At 36.8% G+C, this 15,758-nt stretch overlaps 3 protein-coding genes across 3 annotated transcripts in view; all 3 read right to left on the bottom strand.

Annotated features, from left to right (window-relative positions):
* KRTAP3-1 (keratin associated protein 3-1) overlaps positions 1-15,328 on the bottom strand; it is a 28,259-nt gene extending 12,931 nt beyond the window's left edge. Inside the window, exon 1 of the mRNA XM_005595844.4 lies at positions 13,450-15,328. Coding sequence (XP_005595901.1) covers positions 14,978-15,274 — 297 coding nt within the window. The 5' untranslated portion in view covers positions 15,275-15,328 and the 3' untranslated portion in view covers positions 13,450-14,977. The remainder of the gene's footprint in view (positions 1-13,449) is intronic.
* LOC102120673 (keratin-associated protein 3-3) lies at positions 3,993-5,687 on the bottom strand. The gene has a single exon (XM_005584149.4). The coding sequence runs from the start codon at positions 5,618-5,620 to the stop codon at positions 5,324-5,326; it is 297 nt and encodes a 98-aa protein (XP_005584206.2). The 5' UTR covers positions 5,621-5,687; the 3' UTR covers positions 3,993-5,323.
* On the bottom strand, positions 10,157-11,453 carry LOC102120302 (keratin-associated protein 3-3). Its single transcript, XM_005584148.4, has one exon. It carries the CDS (start codon positions 11,394-11,396, stop codon positions 11,100-11,102), a length of 297 nt encoding a protein of 98 aa, XP_005584205.2. The 5' UTR covers positions 11,397-11,453; the 3' UTR covers positions 10,157-11,099.
* Positions 15,329-15,758: the final 430 nt, after the last annotated feature.

Genomic DNA, 15,758 nt, shown 5'->3' on the forward strand with positions numbered 1-15,758 from the left:
GTCGAGATCACACCATTGCACTCTAGCTTGGATGAGAGTGAGACTCCGTTTCAAACACACATACACATACACACACGCCCACACACACAAATATATATATATTTGCTTACCTCTACATCAAATATTAAAAAATATCAAATTGCTTACCTCTACATATAGAAACCCCACAAAGCTATTCAGTTGTTCTATTTCATTTTGTGTGAAAGTTGCATTTTTCAAGGAGTTTGTTCACTTCACCTAAGTTGCAAAAATACTGAAATAAAGTGGTTCGTAATAATCCTTATCATGAATTTTAGTATCTGTAGTGTCTATATATTCTCACTATTTAATTCTAGATGTTGGTAATTTGTGTTTTATTTCATGCTTCCCCCATCAATCTGGCTTGATGTTCATCAGATTAATACTAATGTATTGTATATTTCAAAGTTGCTGAAAGAGTAGATTTTTTTATGTTCTCACCATAAAACAATGATAAGGTGTTAGGTGATGGATATGTTAATTAGCTTGATTTACTGTTTCCACAATGCATAAATCAAAACACCACATTGCACCCCACAAACATACATATATACAATTATTATTTGCCAACTAAAAAATAACTAAATAGAAGTACTTCATGAATCCTTTCAAAGAATCATATTTTAGCTTCATTAATTTCCTCATTGCTTTCTATTTCATTGACTTCTGATATTATGTTTATTATTTCTTTCTTTCTACTTACTTTGAATTTTAATTGTTCTTTTTCTATTTAGTTGAAATGAAAACTTAAGTGATTAAAGAAGATATAAATGAAGGTGATAAAGATGTAAATCTTATTTTCTAATATAATCATTTGCTGTATATTTTCTACAAATCCAATGCTGTATGTATCTTATTAATTTTTAAAATCTTGTGTTTCCATTATCATTCAGCTCATAATATTTCTTAAGCTGTATTGGTATTTATTATTTGATCCATAGGTTATTAGAACTGTGTTGTTTGATTTTCAAGTATTTGGTGATTTTTCTAAATATCTTATTGATTTCTCATTTAATTCCGTTGTGGTCAGATAACATATTTTCTTAGATTTTGGAATTTATGGAGACAAATTTAATGGCCCAGAATATAGGCTACTTTGGTGAGAGTTCCTTGTGCATTTGAAAAGAATGTATATTCTGTAATTGTAAGGGGTAACATTCTGTGAATGTAACTGGGTAAAATTGCTTGATACTATTATTCAAATCTTCTTTATCCTTGGTAATTTTCTTGTCTGTTCTCTCAGATACTGACAGGGGATATTAAAATCATGAAATGTGATTTTGGATTTATCTGTTTCTCTCTTGACTTCTGGGATTTTTTTGCCTTATTTATTTTGAAGCTCTGTTATTGGGTCATATTTTTATGGATTATGGGACCACCTGATGAATTTTCCCTTTTTCATTATGAAATATCACCTTAAAAATTATCTAATATTTAAATGACCAAACTTCTTTCTTATCATTACTATTTGCATGGTATGTCTTTTTTTGAGACTATAGCATTCAATTTTCTTGTGCTTTTATATTTAAAGCAAATCTCTTTTAAACAGCATAGTGTTGGGTTTTCTTTTTAAATCCAATCTGACATCCTCTGACTTTTTTTGGAGTGCTTACTTTATAATTAATGTAATTATTGATACGGTTGGTTTAAAATCTACCATCTTGCTATCTGTTTTTTATTTCCATGTCTTTTTGCTTCCTTTCCCCTTTGTTTCTCATCTAATTTTGGGCCAATCAAACATTCTACTTTATTTTCTATGCTAGCTTTATAAGTATATATCTTTTAATGGCTTTTCTAAAGGGTGGGATAGTTCTCCCAGGATTATGATATGCATCTTTACATTATTACAGTCCACTTGGAATTAATAATGTAGCACTTTATGTAAAATATGAGAACCTTACCACAGTAGAGTTCTTTTTGCTCCTTTCTGTTCTTTGTGCTATTATTGTCAATTTGCTTACTTCTGCATGTAGAAACCCCACGATGCCATTGCTTTTGCTTTAAATAATTGTCTTTTAGAATATTGAGAAAACAAAAAAGAGAAAGTCTCATATTTTATCCATGTATTTACCATTTTCAGTGATTTTTTTTCCTTCCTGAAGGTCTGAGACTTCATTTTGTATCATTACTCTTAAAATGTTTTTTATTGTGGCAAAATACAAGTAACATAAAATTTACTATCTTAACTGTTTTAAAGTGTACAACCCAGTGGTATTAAGTACATTCAAATGTTGTGTGGGCATCACCACCATCCTTCTCCATAACTCTCTTCACCTTTTAAAACTGAAACTCTGTTTCCTTTAAACAACTGTCCATTAACCCCACCCTTGTGTCCTGGCAAGAACTGTTCTACTTTTCATCTCTGATTTTTTTACTACATTTAACTACCTCATATAAGTGAAAGCATATAAGTGAATAGTATCTTTTTGTGACTGGCTTACTTCACTTAGCACAATGTCTTCAAGGTTAATTCATGTGGCATGTGTCAGAAAGTCCTTCCCTTTTAGGGCTGAATAATATTCCATTGTATGGATGTACCACATTTTGATTATCCATCCATCTATCAATGAATGCTTGTTTGTTTTCATATTTTAGCTATTGCAATTATTGCTGCTATGAACACAAGTATACAAATGTCTTTTAGAGCCCCTGCTTTCAATTCTTTTGGGCATATACCCAGAAGTGGAAGTGCAGGATCATAAGGCAATTCTACATTTAATTTTTTGAGGAACTGCTATATTGTTTTTCATAGTCACTGTACGATTTTACCTTCCTACCAGCAATGCTTGAGGGTTCCAGTTTCTCTCTCTCTCTCTCTCTATATATATATATATAATGTATATAGGTATATATATATTTTTTGTGTTTTTTTTTTTTTTTTTTGACCGAGTCTTGCTCTGTCACCCAGGCTGGAGTGCAGTGGCACCATCTTGGCTCAGTGCAACCTCTGCCTCCCAGGTTCAAGTGATTCTCTTTCTTCAGCCTCCGAAGTAGCTGGGATTACAGGAGCCCACCACCATGCCTGGCTAATTTTTGTATTTTTAGTAGAGACGGGATTTCCCCATGTTGGCCGGGCTGATCTCAAACTCCTGACCTCAAGTGATCTGCCTGCCTTGGCCTCCCAAAGTGCTGGGATTATAGGCATGAGCCACCACACCTGGCCGTTTTGTTTTTTGTATTTTATTTATTTTATGGTAGCCATCCTAATGGGTGGGAGGTGATGTCTCATTGTAGTTTTGATTTGCACTTTGCTAATGATTAGTGATGTGATGCTGAGTAGCTTTGCCTGTGCTTATTGGCTATTTGTATATCTTTTTTGAAGAAATGTCTATTCAAGTTCTCTGTCCTTTTCTGAACTGGTTTGTTTGTTTTTTGTCGTTGAGGTAAAATTACTCTTAAACCACAAGGACTTCCTTAGTGTTTCTTATAGTATAGATTTTCAGGCACTTAAAAAAGAAGTCAGCTTTATTCACCTAAAAGTGTTTTTATTTTTTCTTTAATATTGAAGGTTGTTTTTGCAGACTGTAGTGTTCACAGTTTTTTTTCCTTTAGGACCTTATAAATGAGGTTTGATTTTCCTCTGACACTCATTTTATCTAAAGAGAAGTCAGACATTCATTTTTTCTTTGCTGCCTTCTATTTGATTTGTTTTTTTTTTCTTAACTGTTATTCAGCAGTTTGACTATGATATGTGTAGGTGGTGTGTGTGTGTGTGTGTGTGTGTGTGTGTGTGTGTATTGCAATTATCCTGCTAAGAGTTTGTTGAGATTCTTGAATATGTGGGTTAATAAAATATGTCATCAAATTTTGAAAATTTTTGCTTTCATTCCCTCCCAAATTTTTATTTCCTATTCTTTAACTCCTGTCAATTCTGAGACTCCAATTTCATCCTTGTTTCACCACTTGATACTTTCCCACAGGCTTCTTAGCTTCTTCAATTTTTTTTCAATCCTTTTTTCTACTCTGGTAGGCTGGAACCTCAAAGTCTGTTAATAGTGAATGACCTCTGGTATCTCCATTCAGCTTCTAACCACCCAGCAGCCACTCTTTGCTGTGCCTGATGGAATTTCAGCCAGCGTATATGCAACTGCACCTTCTGTAAGTACTTGAGAACTTTTACACAGTCTTCTTCACTTACCTACATATATCTTCTTCCTCTCCAGAATAGCTTTCCAAACTCCATTTAGATACAGCTACTCGTGTTGCAAATATGACATGTCTAGAGCAAGAAGAACAGAGTATTTCCATCTTGAATTCTCTCCTCCTTCTCTCCTTCTAGGTTGCAGTCAATTCCTCTTTGACCATGTCTTTCCCATTTTACCCCCATGACAACAGTCTTCATTGTTCTCAATTTTATGATCCCACAGCACTTTACTAATACTCCTGGTAGAACACATCATTTTTTTTTATTGTAACACAGCAATTGACATTTGACAAATAATTATTAACTGTAGGAAGAAACAAATGGATGTTGTGTTTGTATTTGTTTCACCTGCCAGATGGTTAGCTTATTTTCAGCAAGGATAATAAAACACCCGACACACCATGGGCATTTAATAAATCTTAGTTGAATAAATAATGACATTATTATAATTTTTTCATAAATAGCTCATGTCATATGGATTAGTTTATGTATTTTGTCATATTTGGTGTTTGGGTAATGTTCAATATTTCTCAACCTGTCTGAAACCATTTTTTTTTTGGAGGACAAGTCAGGAAAAGTCTACTTTCAAATATGCCGATGTACTAGACCATCTTATATGCAAGGACGTTTAATTTTCTTAAAACAGCAAGAACAGCAAAATTAAATTTTTGTCCATACTGCCACCATTTTTAGTTTCACTAAGGTTCCCAGTTTTTCTTAAAATGCCAATGTTCAGAGTTAAGAAACACATTTAATGAATGAACAGAAATAAACAGAAGTAATTGTAGACATTTGTGCTATGCCAGAGATGTAAAGTTTATTAGGATAATCATGAAGAACTTCCTTAATTTCCAGAAAGATAGCACCCAAGACTGGAAACAATTCCCAAAGCACCCACAGAAAGAGACACTTTAATATGAAGGAATCGAACAGCTTCGGGAAGCTGTAGGCATCCACCAATTCAGACTGCAGTTGGTTATAGCTGAATGGTCACTGAAAGTCTCTTGGTCTCTTTTTATTTGCAAGGGGTGATTGTGATAGCAACATCCTTGTTCCAATTTCTAAAACAGAGCACATTAGTTGTAGGTACTGAGATACGTGAACGCTAAAGCTTCTATGCTGACTCTTTCAACCTCAGGCACTGAGCAAAGTAGCCATCCATCAGCAGCTTCTTGGGAGGCAGGGCTCACAGCAGGGCTGAGTGAAGGTGGTGAGGTTGAGGGTCTCCAGGCCTGGAGTTGGCTGGCAGGAATTGAGCAGGAAGCAGGTGGGCACGCAGGGCTGAGGAATGTAGCAGGGTGGGGGACAGTTGTCACAGCAGGTGGGCTCCAGTAACCAAACCTTGTGTGGGCAGGTGCTGGGCAGACAGACTCCGCAGCGGCAGGATTTGTCGAAGGTGCAGATGGTGGTGGCGGGCCCGGTGGGGACACTGCAGCTGCGAGAGGCACAGCAATCCATGGCAATCAGTGTCTGTGGTATTTATGGGTTTGATTGAAAAGAAGGACAAGTCTTCTGAGGCGTGAATATCTCTCCTTTCTCTGGGGCTCTTATATATCCTCTCCACTGGGAGTTGGTCCAGCCAAGAGGCTTCTTTCCTGGTTCTTGTTTATGTTAGTGTACCCATTATTCTTTAATTTGTTTGACATTTAGACACTGTAAAGAGTCCCCATTTTCCTAATTAACTTTTATTTGAGTTCATTGCTAAATCTGAAGTGATTACCCTTGCTATTTGTCACTGGAACACAAGCTTTATGAGGTATCACCAAAGCCTTCTGTTATTATATTTTCAACACCAGCCCTGCTGGGGAATACTGCATGACAGTGAGTCTGTACAATATGTGGGCCTGCTCTCCAGTGCTGCTTTATTTTTAATCTGTCACTTTATCTATACCAATTTGTCTGATAAAGTATCCTTGTTTTAAAGAGTTGAACTTAATTTTACTTTCTTTTAGCTTTGAGGATTTGAAGATCAAAATTACATTAATATGGAGAAATATGCTGTTGAGAAATATGGAAAAACTTTATAAAACACTTATTATTGTAGTTTTTTACTACAAATATTTTGTATACATTTGTTTAGTATTACATTACATTACTGGAGGAATCACATTGTGCATAGGTTCTGAAACTTGCCTTTGTGTATATCTATGTATCTGTATATAATTATATTTTAAAAGATATTTGATAGTGTTACTTTTAATATTTTAGTATTTATTATATAATTGCACTTCTATGTTACTTTAAAAATGTATATTACTGTGCATTGAGGTTATTTTCAACTTTTCTCTAAATAGTTGTGGCAATAGAGCACCTCTGTATATAAATCTTTGTGCATATTTTTGATTATTTCAGAAACAGAATTAATTATTTGGTAGAATTATAGGGGCAAATGTTAATTTCTAGTAGTTTTAAGGCCTTTCATATCATTGCCATACTGCTCTTCAGAATGGTTCTATTTACCTGGGTTTTTTTTTTTTTCAAATTACCTATTTCTACCAGGTGTGTTTGATTAAGAATTCCCATTTCCTATACCGTTGACAGATACTTTATTTTAAAGGTGTGTTCCAGTTTCTTGGGTGAAAAACACAATTTTATGATTATTGTGTTTGTATTTCTTTTATAACCAGCTAGGTTGAAATATTCTTTCATATGCATATTGGCCATCTGTCTTCTATTGAGAGCTGGCTTGCTTTCTTTCCTTCACTGCTAATTGTAGGCAAATTGAATTTTTAGCTTCTGTCTATATAGACTAAATAAAATAATAAGAATACAAAACTAAAATTCAAGTAAAATTATCACCAAAGGAAACTTATGAGCCTGAGCTAAATTAATCTGTTAACACTTGATTTCATTCTCTCTTTTTTTCTTTCCTTTTTTTTTTTTTTTTTTTTTTTTTTACAAAGTATTGCATTTTTTCCTGAAATCAAATGTAGCTGTGGTAGGAAAGACCTGGATTCTAGTATCAGTACGCTGTTTAGACTGCAGGCATAGTTCAGTGTTTAAGAGGGAGCACAAGGTGGGCTTGTGGCCAATATCATTTAGAAACCTCTAACCATTTCCGCTCAGCTTGGTCTCATGCATCCTGCAAGCCATGGTTCTTCTCACATTCCTCCCACCTACTCCTTAGGCACACCTGTAGAGTGGTACATGGTGGGGTGCATGTCTGTATGTTTTGGGAATGGGGATGTGTATTTAAGAGGACCACATTAGGAGTCAGAAGAGCTCTTGACTATTTCCGGTGCTGCTGGTTACCTTCCTTGTTATGGTAAGTAATTCACTTTTAGGAGCTTCATCTTTTTTCTCTGCAAAATTAGGGTAATAACATACATATTCCTCCACTCAGGAGATTACTGTGAGGTTCACATGTGATAAAAAGGGTGAAAGCTCATGGACAACCATATAGTGCTATGCAAAAATAAATTATTATCATGATTAAAGCAAATTACAGATCAAATTCAAGGCAAGGTAAAGATAAAAGAAACAGTCAAAAGAAGAAAAGAAAAAGAGATGAAGGTAAGCAAGAGAGCAACCTTACAGGAAAGAGCAAACATTTATATTAGAAGTTTATACAAATAAATAAATAAATAATCACATCTACTATTAGAGAAAGTGCTTGGCATATAAATTAACAAACTTAAAAATTTGAAAATCTCTCTATGGCTCTGCTTGAAAGACAGAATTCATGATATCTGCTGGTTCCTGGACTTTCACCAGATTTATTTTTGTATGAATACCTGCCAAAGTATGCATCCTTTTACTTAGGACTGATTATTATTTCACTTATTATTAAAAAAATAATTCAACAGACATTTACTGAGCAGTTACTATGTGCTAGTCACTGTAATAAATGTTGGATATATAGCAATAAACAAAATAGGCACCATCCTTGCCCTCATGAAGTTTATAGTTTGGGGGAAGAATTTTTCATACACATAACATATTATTATAAGTTGCTGCTATTATACATTATAATAGGCAGGAAAAAGATTGGATTCTAAGGGCAAAAGACAATAAATAAAAGAAAAAAAATTATTTTGAGGGAAACATTACAAAGGAAACGTGGCTTGCAGACCCTCAGGGTTAGAATTTCATGGCAGAAAGCTATCAGCTTCTTACCTGGGATACAATATTACTTTAAGTTCACCGTAAAAGCTTAGAGAAACTGTTACTGTTTATGCAGAACATTGTGTTTCTCTAATGATAAATAAGACAAGGTTACAGATTACAAACAGTTGTAATGCAACAAGTTTATTATAATAAGCTCTTCTCTTTTATTAACAAGACGTGCAGCACTTTATTAAAATGTATTTTCTCTGCAGTGGTCTAAGAGACCTGGGAATTACTCTCCTTTGTTTATAAATGATGATAGTGATTCATAGAGAGGTGAGATGATTTAGATGGTTTGGGAGCCAGTGTGTTAAAAACTAAATATAGGACCTATTGGGATAGAGCTACCTTTTATGTGGTTAGAAATGGAAGTTTAAACTATGTGTCAGAGATACTAAGCATTTTATTTTTAAAAACAAAGGGTATCTTTTTTCTTTAAGCAATTGTAGGAAAAGCATGGTGATTCTTGATGAGATGGTAGATTTTCGGAGTGCTAAAAATCTAGACACACACATACACGCACACGCACAAGCACACATCCAAGAAGTCCAGTTTTAATTGTATCTTTCTACAGTCAATGGAGGGATCCAGGACAGTGAAGACGTAAATCCAAGATTAATAATGAAAAGAGACAGTTAGAAGCAAAACATGATTATATTGGTCTCTTGCTTGAAATCTTTCATTGCTTCAAAGTTTCAGTCCAAACCCCTTTGCTTTGGGGAGTCCCTTGTGTCTGGGTCTTTGTATTTCTGTCTTCTCTGCCTCACCCTCTTCAATGCATTGTTCATCCGGTCATTCCCAACTACCTCCTGTGGCTTAAAAACCCCAGCCTCTTTGCTGCCTCCATGATTTATTAAGCTGTTGTTCTGTCTGGAACAACTGTTTCCTACCTCTCCTGCTGCCTATTCATCTTTTAAAGCTTAGGCTGGATAACTCAGAGGCTTTCCATAACTATTTCTCACCTCTGACACTGAATCACCAAATCTGGGTTTTAGTTATTCTTTCTGTATGCTTGCATGCCATGCTGTTCACCTCCCAGTCACAGCAGAATCCCTCAGCATTGCAATTATTGTGATTATAACTTGTCTTTCTCCTTCATCAGATTTGGGAGAGACTTGAGGGCACTAGAGACTTGAGGCAATAGCATTTCTTTTATCTTTCTACTCCTGGCGTTAATGTGATGCCTGACACAGAATAAGCACTCAGGAAATATGGACAAATGAATGAGTGAATGGACTGAATCTCTTGTTGACAGTATCCTCTGTTGTGTCCCATAGACTCCATGGCTGCTAAGTTCTGTTCATTTAAGGTTGAGCTGTAAAAAGCCTATGGAATCCCCTGAGAAATTTCTTTCTGAAGGGACTAACAGGTACATTGAGGACATTTTAAAACAAGCATGCTTAAAAGCATTTTCTTCTCCCCTTCCTTGTCCTCCTCTTTTCCTTGCATGTATTCTTGTGGTTTTATTTCAAGGCATTTTCAGATTTTGACTTGTGTCTTTATATATGTATTGTGTATAGATATGCATGCACACATATATTTATATGTGTTACATAAATGTATTGGATGTATTATATATATAGTATATATACATATATGTACTTGTTCTCTCTAGGCTTGGAAAAGAAAAATCTTTGTGAGATAAAATTAAGTAGGCTGATAAAATTCAGTAATGAATTAAAGCATATTTAATCAGAGTTTTAGCTCTTAACCTGAGACACCTGAAAAGTATTAGCATTCTATTGATTACTGTGGTAGAACATCTGTGCAGAGTACGGTGGCAAATAGAGGTATATTCCTGGTGCCTTGTGACTAGAGTTGACCACTTTGAGTTCTCTCTAAGAGAAGATGAAGTTGAAATAGGGACACCTCCAAAATACCCAGATTTTAGAATTGAATACTTGCCAATTTTAATCTATGAACCAATGTACTCTTTTTCTATTATAATACAATGTGGATTTTGTTAAAGAATCTTACATGTTTTATTTCTCTTGCGTATTTTGGGTTTATTTCATAACTGTGCTCATTAAGCTTCCGGCTTCATTACTATTGAAGGTAGTATTGTGGTAGGAAAAATTGGGCTTTAGAGTCAGACATACAAGAGGCTGGATTCTGATTTTCTAAGTAAGTAACTTTATGACTTTGAGAATGTTGAATAACTCTTAAAACTTCATTTATTCTTGTCCATTAGTGCTGTTTCAAGGACTAAATGAATGATTTACTAGTGAAGAGTAGACAAATAAATGTTGGTTCACACCAAAATTACATTTGTCTGAGGAGGAAGAGAGAAGAGAAGGCAAATATAAAAGAGAACCTGTTAAAAGTTAGCAAGCCATATTAGTAGTATCCAGAATGTTAGTCATTCTGCCAATAGATTCTTTTTTAAAAAATTAAAATAATCATCTTTTTTTACCTTTTTAAAATGGAAGAAATATACCCAAAACTAACATAAACAAAGGACACATCTTGCCAGAGAAATATAGTTTATTGGAAAAACCACCAAGAAATTTTCTTCTATGGAAATACCCAATACAAGAAACAAGAGCCAGGAAGCAGTATGATCAAGAACATGTAATCTGAGGTCTTACAGATTGAAACAGTAGTTTGCTAATAAAACACATTCACCTGCCCACAGGAACCAAATGGTTATTCAGCTAAATAACCATGAAAAATACTTTTCTTTTTTCCCCCCATTAAAACCAAAGGTAAATTCTTCATATCTGGGCCATCTGATCTGCCTTAACATCTGGTAAACTACTGAGGCAAGTGACTACTGACGAGACAGCTTCTGGATTCCTCGTTGTCGGGCACTGAGCAAAGTAGCCATCCATCAGCAGCTTCTTGGGAGGCAGGGCTCACAGCAGGGCTGAGTGAAGGTGGTGAGGTTGAGGGTCTCCAGGCCTGGGGTTGGCTGGCAGGAATTGAGCAGGAAGCAGGTAGGCACGCAGGGCTGAGGAATGTAGCAGGGTGGGGGACAGTTGTCACAGCAGGTGGGCTCCAGTAACCAAACCGTGTGTGGGCAGGTGCTGGGCAGGCAGACTCCACAGCGGCAGGATTTGTCGAAGGTGCAGAGGGTGGTGGCGGGCCCGGTGGGGACACTGCAGCTGCGAGAGGCACAGCAATCCATGGCAGTCGGTGTCTAGTTAGCTTTCAGTTTCTTAGACAGATGAGGTTGGTGAGGTACAAATGTCTCCTCTCTTGTTAGGGCTCTTATATACCCTCCCAAGTGGGCATTGGTCCAGCTGGAAGGCTTCCTGTTTTGTTTATGGCACCCTTTTTCACTGAGATTCTCTAATCTGTTTGGCATTTACATGTCCATTAAGAGTTCCCGCTCTTGTTAAGTTAATCATATTTTTGAGTCATTGACTTGTCATTTTTGTCACAAGGTCATCACATTTTGTCTTCACAGGGTTCTGGCATGCCAAACCTTACATGACTTTTATGGGTAATCAATCCAAGTGACAATTCAGCTGTAATTTTGGAGGCCAAACTCTTCTTGTTTTCCCTCTTAATTTAAAATACTGTGGATCACATAATGTGATTTCTAATGACTAATTTCAGAATGAGTAACTCAAGTGATGAATTGGACCATTTTCAACTCAATAAAGTCAACAAGAATATGGCTATTTACAGATGAATGTTTCATGTGGCTACAGGCATCTCAGACATGTTTGCATTATTTAGTGATATTATAATTCAGGTTCTATTGAGCAAGCAAAGTGGCAGAGTGGTACAGGATGAAATTCCTTTCTGTTATTTTTAATAAATCCATAGTGAATTTCTCAAGGTTGTATTATTCTATGGATTGTTTTTTTCTAAAAGAGTCTCTATTCCCAAAGTTATACCAGTCTTGTGGTGAACCCATTTTACTGCTTTAACACCTGAGACCCCAAGAACTTAATTGACTTGTTTAGGGCCACAGAAGCAGCTCAAGGCAGAGCCAGGGCTAAAACAATACATCTTCTGGTTTCCAGTTGGGGATTTATAACTAGGCCAGGGCCCGTGAATGCTAAAGACCCATGGTAGTAGTAGTAGGAACTTCGAGTTATTTTCAGTATTAAAAACAAACTCTAAATTTTTATCCCTTACTAGCATGTATGAAAACATGAAACTTCTTTGTTTTTGACTAGGAAAAAGGTAACTTGGTATGGTAACAAAGGTTATTCTATAATAATCCTAAACATTTCATTGATATTTATAAATGTATTTATGAACAAAAATGAAGGAATTATTAAACTTTTTTAAGAAAGCCATTTGGGAAAAATACATATTTCAAGAAATAAAAAGATGCCCAGCCTAAGTATCCATCATCCAATGAGTAGATAGAGAAACTGTGGTGTATATATATATACCGTGGAATACTACTCAGCTGTTAAAGAGAATGAAACAATGTCTTTTGCTGCAATTTGGATGGAGCTAGAGGCCATTATTCTGAGTGAAATGGAGTGGGAAATCACAGGAACCAAAAACAAAAAACCATGTTTTCACTTATAAGTGGAAGCTAAACTAAGTATGCAGATGCATATGGAGTGATATAATGGACTTTAGAGACTCAAAAGGTGGAGGGTGGGAAGCAGGCCAGGAACAAAATACTACGCATTAGGTACAATGTATACTCCTTGGGTACGGGTGTACCAAAATCTCAGAATTCACCACCACTGTGTAATTCATCCATGTAACCAAAACCACTTGTACCCCAAAAGCTACTGAAATAAACAAATAAATAAACAAACAAATATTTTTTTTAAATAATTTTTTTCTTTTATTATTATTTTTTATTTTATTTTTTATTTTTATTTTTTAATTTTTTTTTTTGAGACGGAGTCTCGCTCTGTCGCCCAGACTGGAGTGCAGTGGCCGGATCTCAGCTCACTGCAAGCTCCGCCTCCCGGGTTCACACCATTCTCCTGCCTCAGCCTCCCGAGTAGCTGGGACTATAGGCGCCCGCCACCTCGCCCGGCTAGTTTTTTTTTTTTTGTATTTTTTAGTAGAGACGGGGTTTCACCGTGTTAGCCAGGATGGTCTCGATCTCCTGACCTCGTGATCCGCCCGTCTCGGCCTCCCAAAGTGCTGGGATTACAGGCGTGAGCCACCGCGCCCGGCCCCGGCTAGGTTTTTTTGTATTTTTTAGTAGAGACGGGGTTTCACCGTGTTAGCCAGGATGGTCTCGATCTCCTGACCTTGTGATCCGCCCGTCTCGGCCTCCCAAAGTGTTGGGATTACAGGCTTGAGCCACCGCGCCCGGCCACAAACAAATATTTTTAAAAGCTGCTTTTTGGTGAGAAAGTTGGGAACTGCCATGTGGCAGTAATGGTGGGAGTCTCTCATGTGTAACAGGTTGATGCTGTGGACATGTGGTTTCCACACTTGAGGACATCTGGTCCTCACAATAATCCTGAGACAAAAACAAGGCAGAAAGTAATAACAAGCTAACTGAGACTGTAGGAAACCAAACTATAGGTGGGAAACCACTTTAGTAACAGGGAAATTGAGACTGAGAGGGAAGCAATTGGCCCAAAGGCCAAAGGCAAGTCTAAAAGTATATATATATATGTGTGTGTGTGTGTGTGTGTGTGTGTGTGTGTATCTCACCATACCTTTATTTTCCGCAAAGACCTAATTGCACTTAGATTTTTCTAAGATAAATAAGGACATGAATTAGGAATTAGTGGTTATCGTAGAAGTTTTGTTCTAATAGAAACTGTGTGTTTTTGCTCTGAGAATTGTGTGACTATTTCTGGTGTATAGAAAATACTATACTGTGGTCTGATATTTTAAGTATATTTCATTGTCATGATATTATATGTCACTTAGACTAGCAAACTTCTAATCATGGTCATGACTAATGTAAACCAATGTAAGCCCCATTTGAGGGCGCAATGAATACTCAATAAATGCTGATATTAATTCAAAATGGATTTTTTGGGAAGGCAGCATATAGGAAGAAATGGATGTATATGCTTCTCAAAATTGCTTTGCATTTTGAGCTCAGAATTTCAGATGACTGTGACTAGGATGATCAAATTATTTATACACACCAGCAAGGATGATCAAATTATTTATACACACCAGCACAGTCATCAATTCATTTAGTCAATTAAGGAAGAAAGAAAAATCAATGTCAGAATCAATGGAAACTAAAATCCAGTATTTTAAAAACATTCTATTAACCTCTAGACTCTAGCGTAGTGCTTGCACAGTGGATGTCTTCCAATAATATCTATTAAATAAATATATGTTAAATAAAAAGATTCTATAAATGAACTACCACATTTTTTACTTTTTAACCTATCACAAATAACCAGTATCTATTTTTTTGATAAATTCCACTATGAGAGCTCTTATTCTGTTGGGGTAAATCTTGGATGGTGTGTTAACTTGTTGTTCAGGTTTAGGTAGGCATTCCACTTTCCCTAATGGAAAACATGAAAATAAATCATCACAAGGTCATATTTGCTAAGCCAGAATAAAGTTTATTAACAAAGAGTCAAAATGGTTATTTCTCAAGAGTGATGAAATAGCCTAAAAGACAGAAAGGAGGTCTCCAACTGTACCGAAAGGAGCAAAGAATTAAGAAGATTCATCAAGACTTGGCCCCGGGGATTGGGATGGCCTTAGCCTTGATGTAGGCAGTAGTGAGTGCCGAAGCCCGGGTGATGCAGAGGACATTGGGCAGCCACCTCACGGAACGTGTGCAGACTTGGCTGGTTAACAGCGGGGCTCACAGGGACTCTCACAGCCAGGCTGAACATAGGTGGTCAGGTTGATCCCACTCAGGCCAGGAGTCGGGTGACAGTTGTTGAGCAGCCAGCAAGTTGGCACATAGGTATCAGGCTTGCAGCAGGGTGGGGGGCAGGTGTCACAGCAGATGGGCTGAAGGAGGCTGATCTCATGTGGGCAGGTGCTGGGTAGACAGACTCCACAGCGGCAGCTTTTATCAAAGGAGCAGAAGGTGGTGGCAGGGCCAGTGGGGACGCTGCAGGAGCGGAGAGCACAGCAATCCATAGCAATGGGAGGCGGGTTTTTGTTGAGTCGAGAGAAGTCCTTTGGTGTCTCGATGCTCCTCTCTTCTACCCTGGCTCTTATATACCCATCTCCCTGGGCGTCAGCCTATTACTGAGGGTTTTTTCCCCATGTTTCACTTTATAGCTATCTCCATAAAAACCGTCTAATTACTTAAGTGTTTATTACCTAAGATACACTGCTCACCTCATAAAAGAGATTTAGGTTGTTTTGTTGTCAAATTAGGACTCTTCACATTGCCAGTGTGTCACTGCACAGAAAGCTTCATTCCAGTCTTCAAAGGTACCGGGCCATTATCTTCTAATCGTTATACCCTCACTAATAATGGCTTGGTATGCCAGGCATCTGCAGACCTTTCCCACTTCTTTTGTTTACTTTTCAGATGAAGAGGACAAGTAAGCTTTTTGTTTGTTCTTCTACCAGTGACCAAAGGTTCTTTGTGATCCTTTAGGGCCTCTGGCTGAAA

Source organism: Macaca fascicularis, chromosome 16 (genome assembly GCF_037993035.2).
Source record: "Macaca fascicularis isolate 582-1 chromosome 16, T2T-MFA8v1.1".
In the NCBI taxonomy this organism is placed as follows: domain Eukaryota; kingdom Metazoa; phylum Chordata; class Mammalia; order Primates; family Cercopithecidae; genus Macaca; species Macaca fascicularis.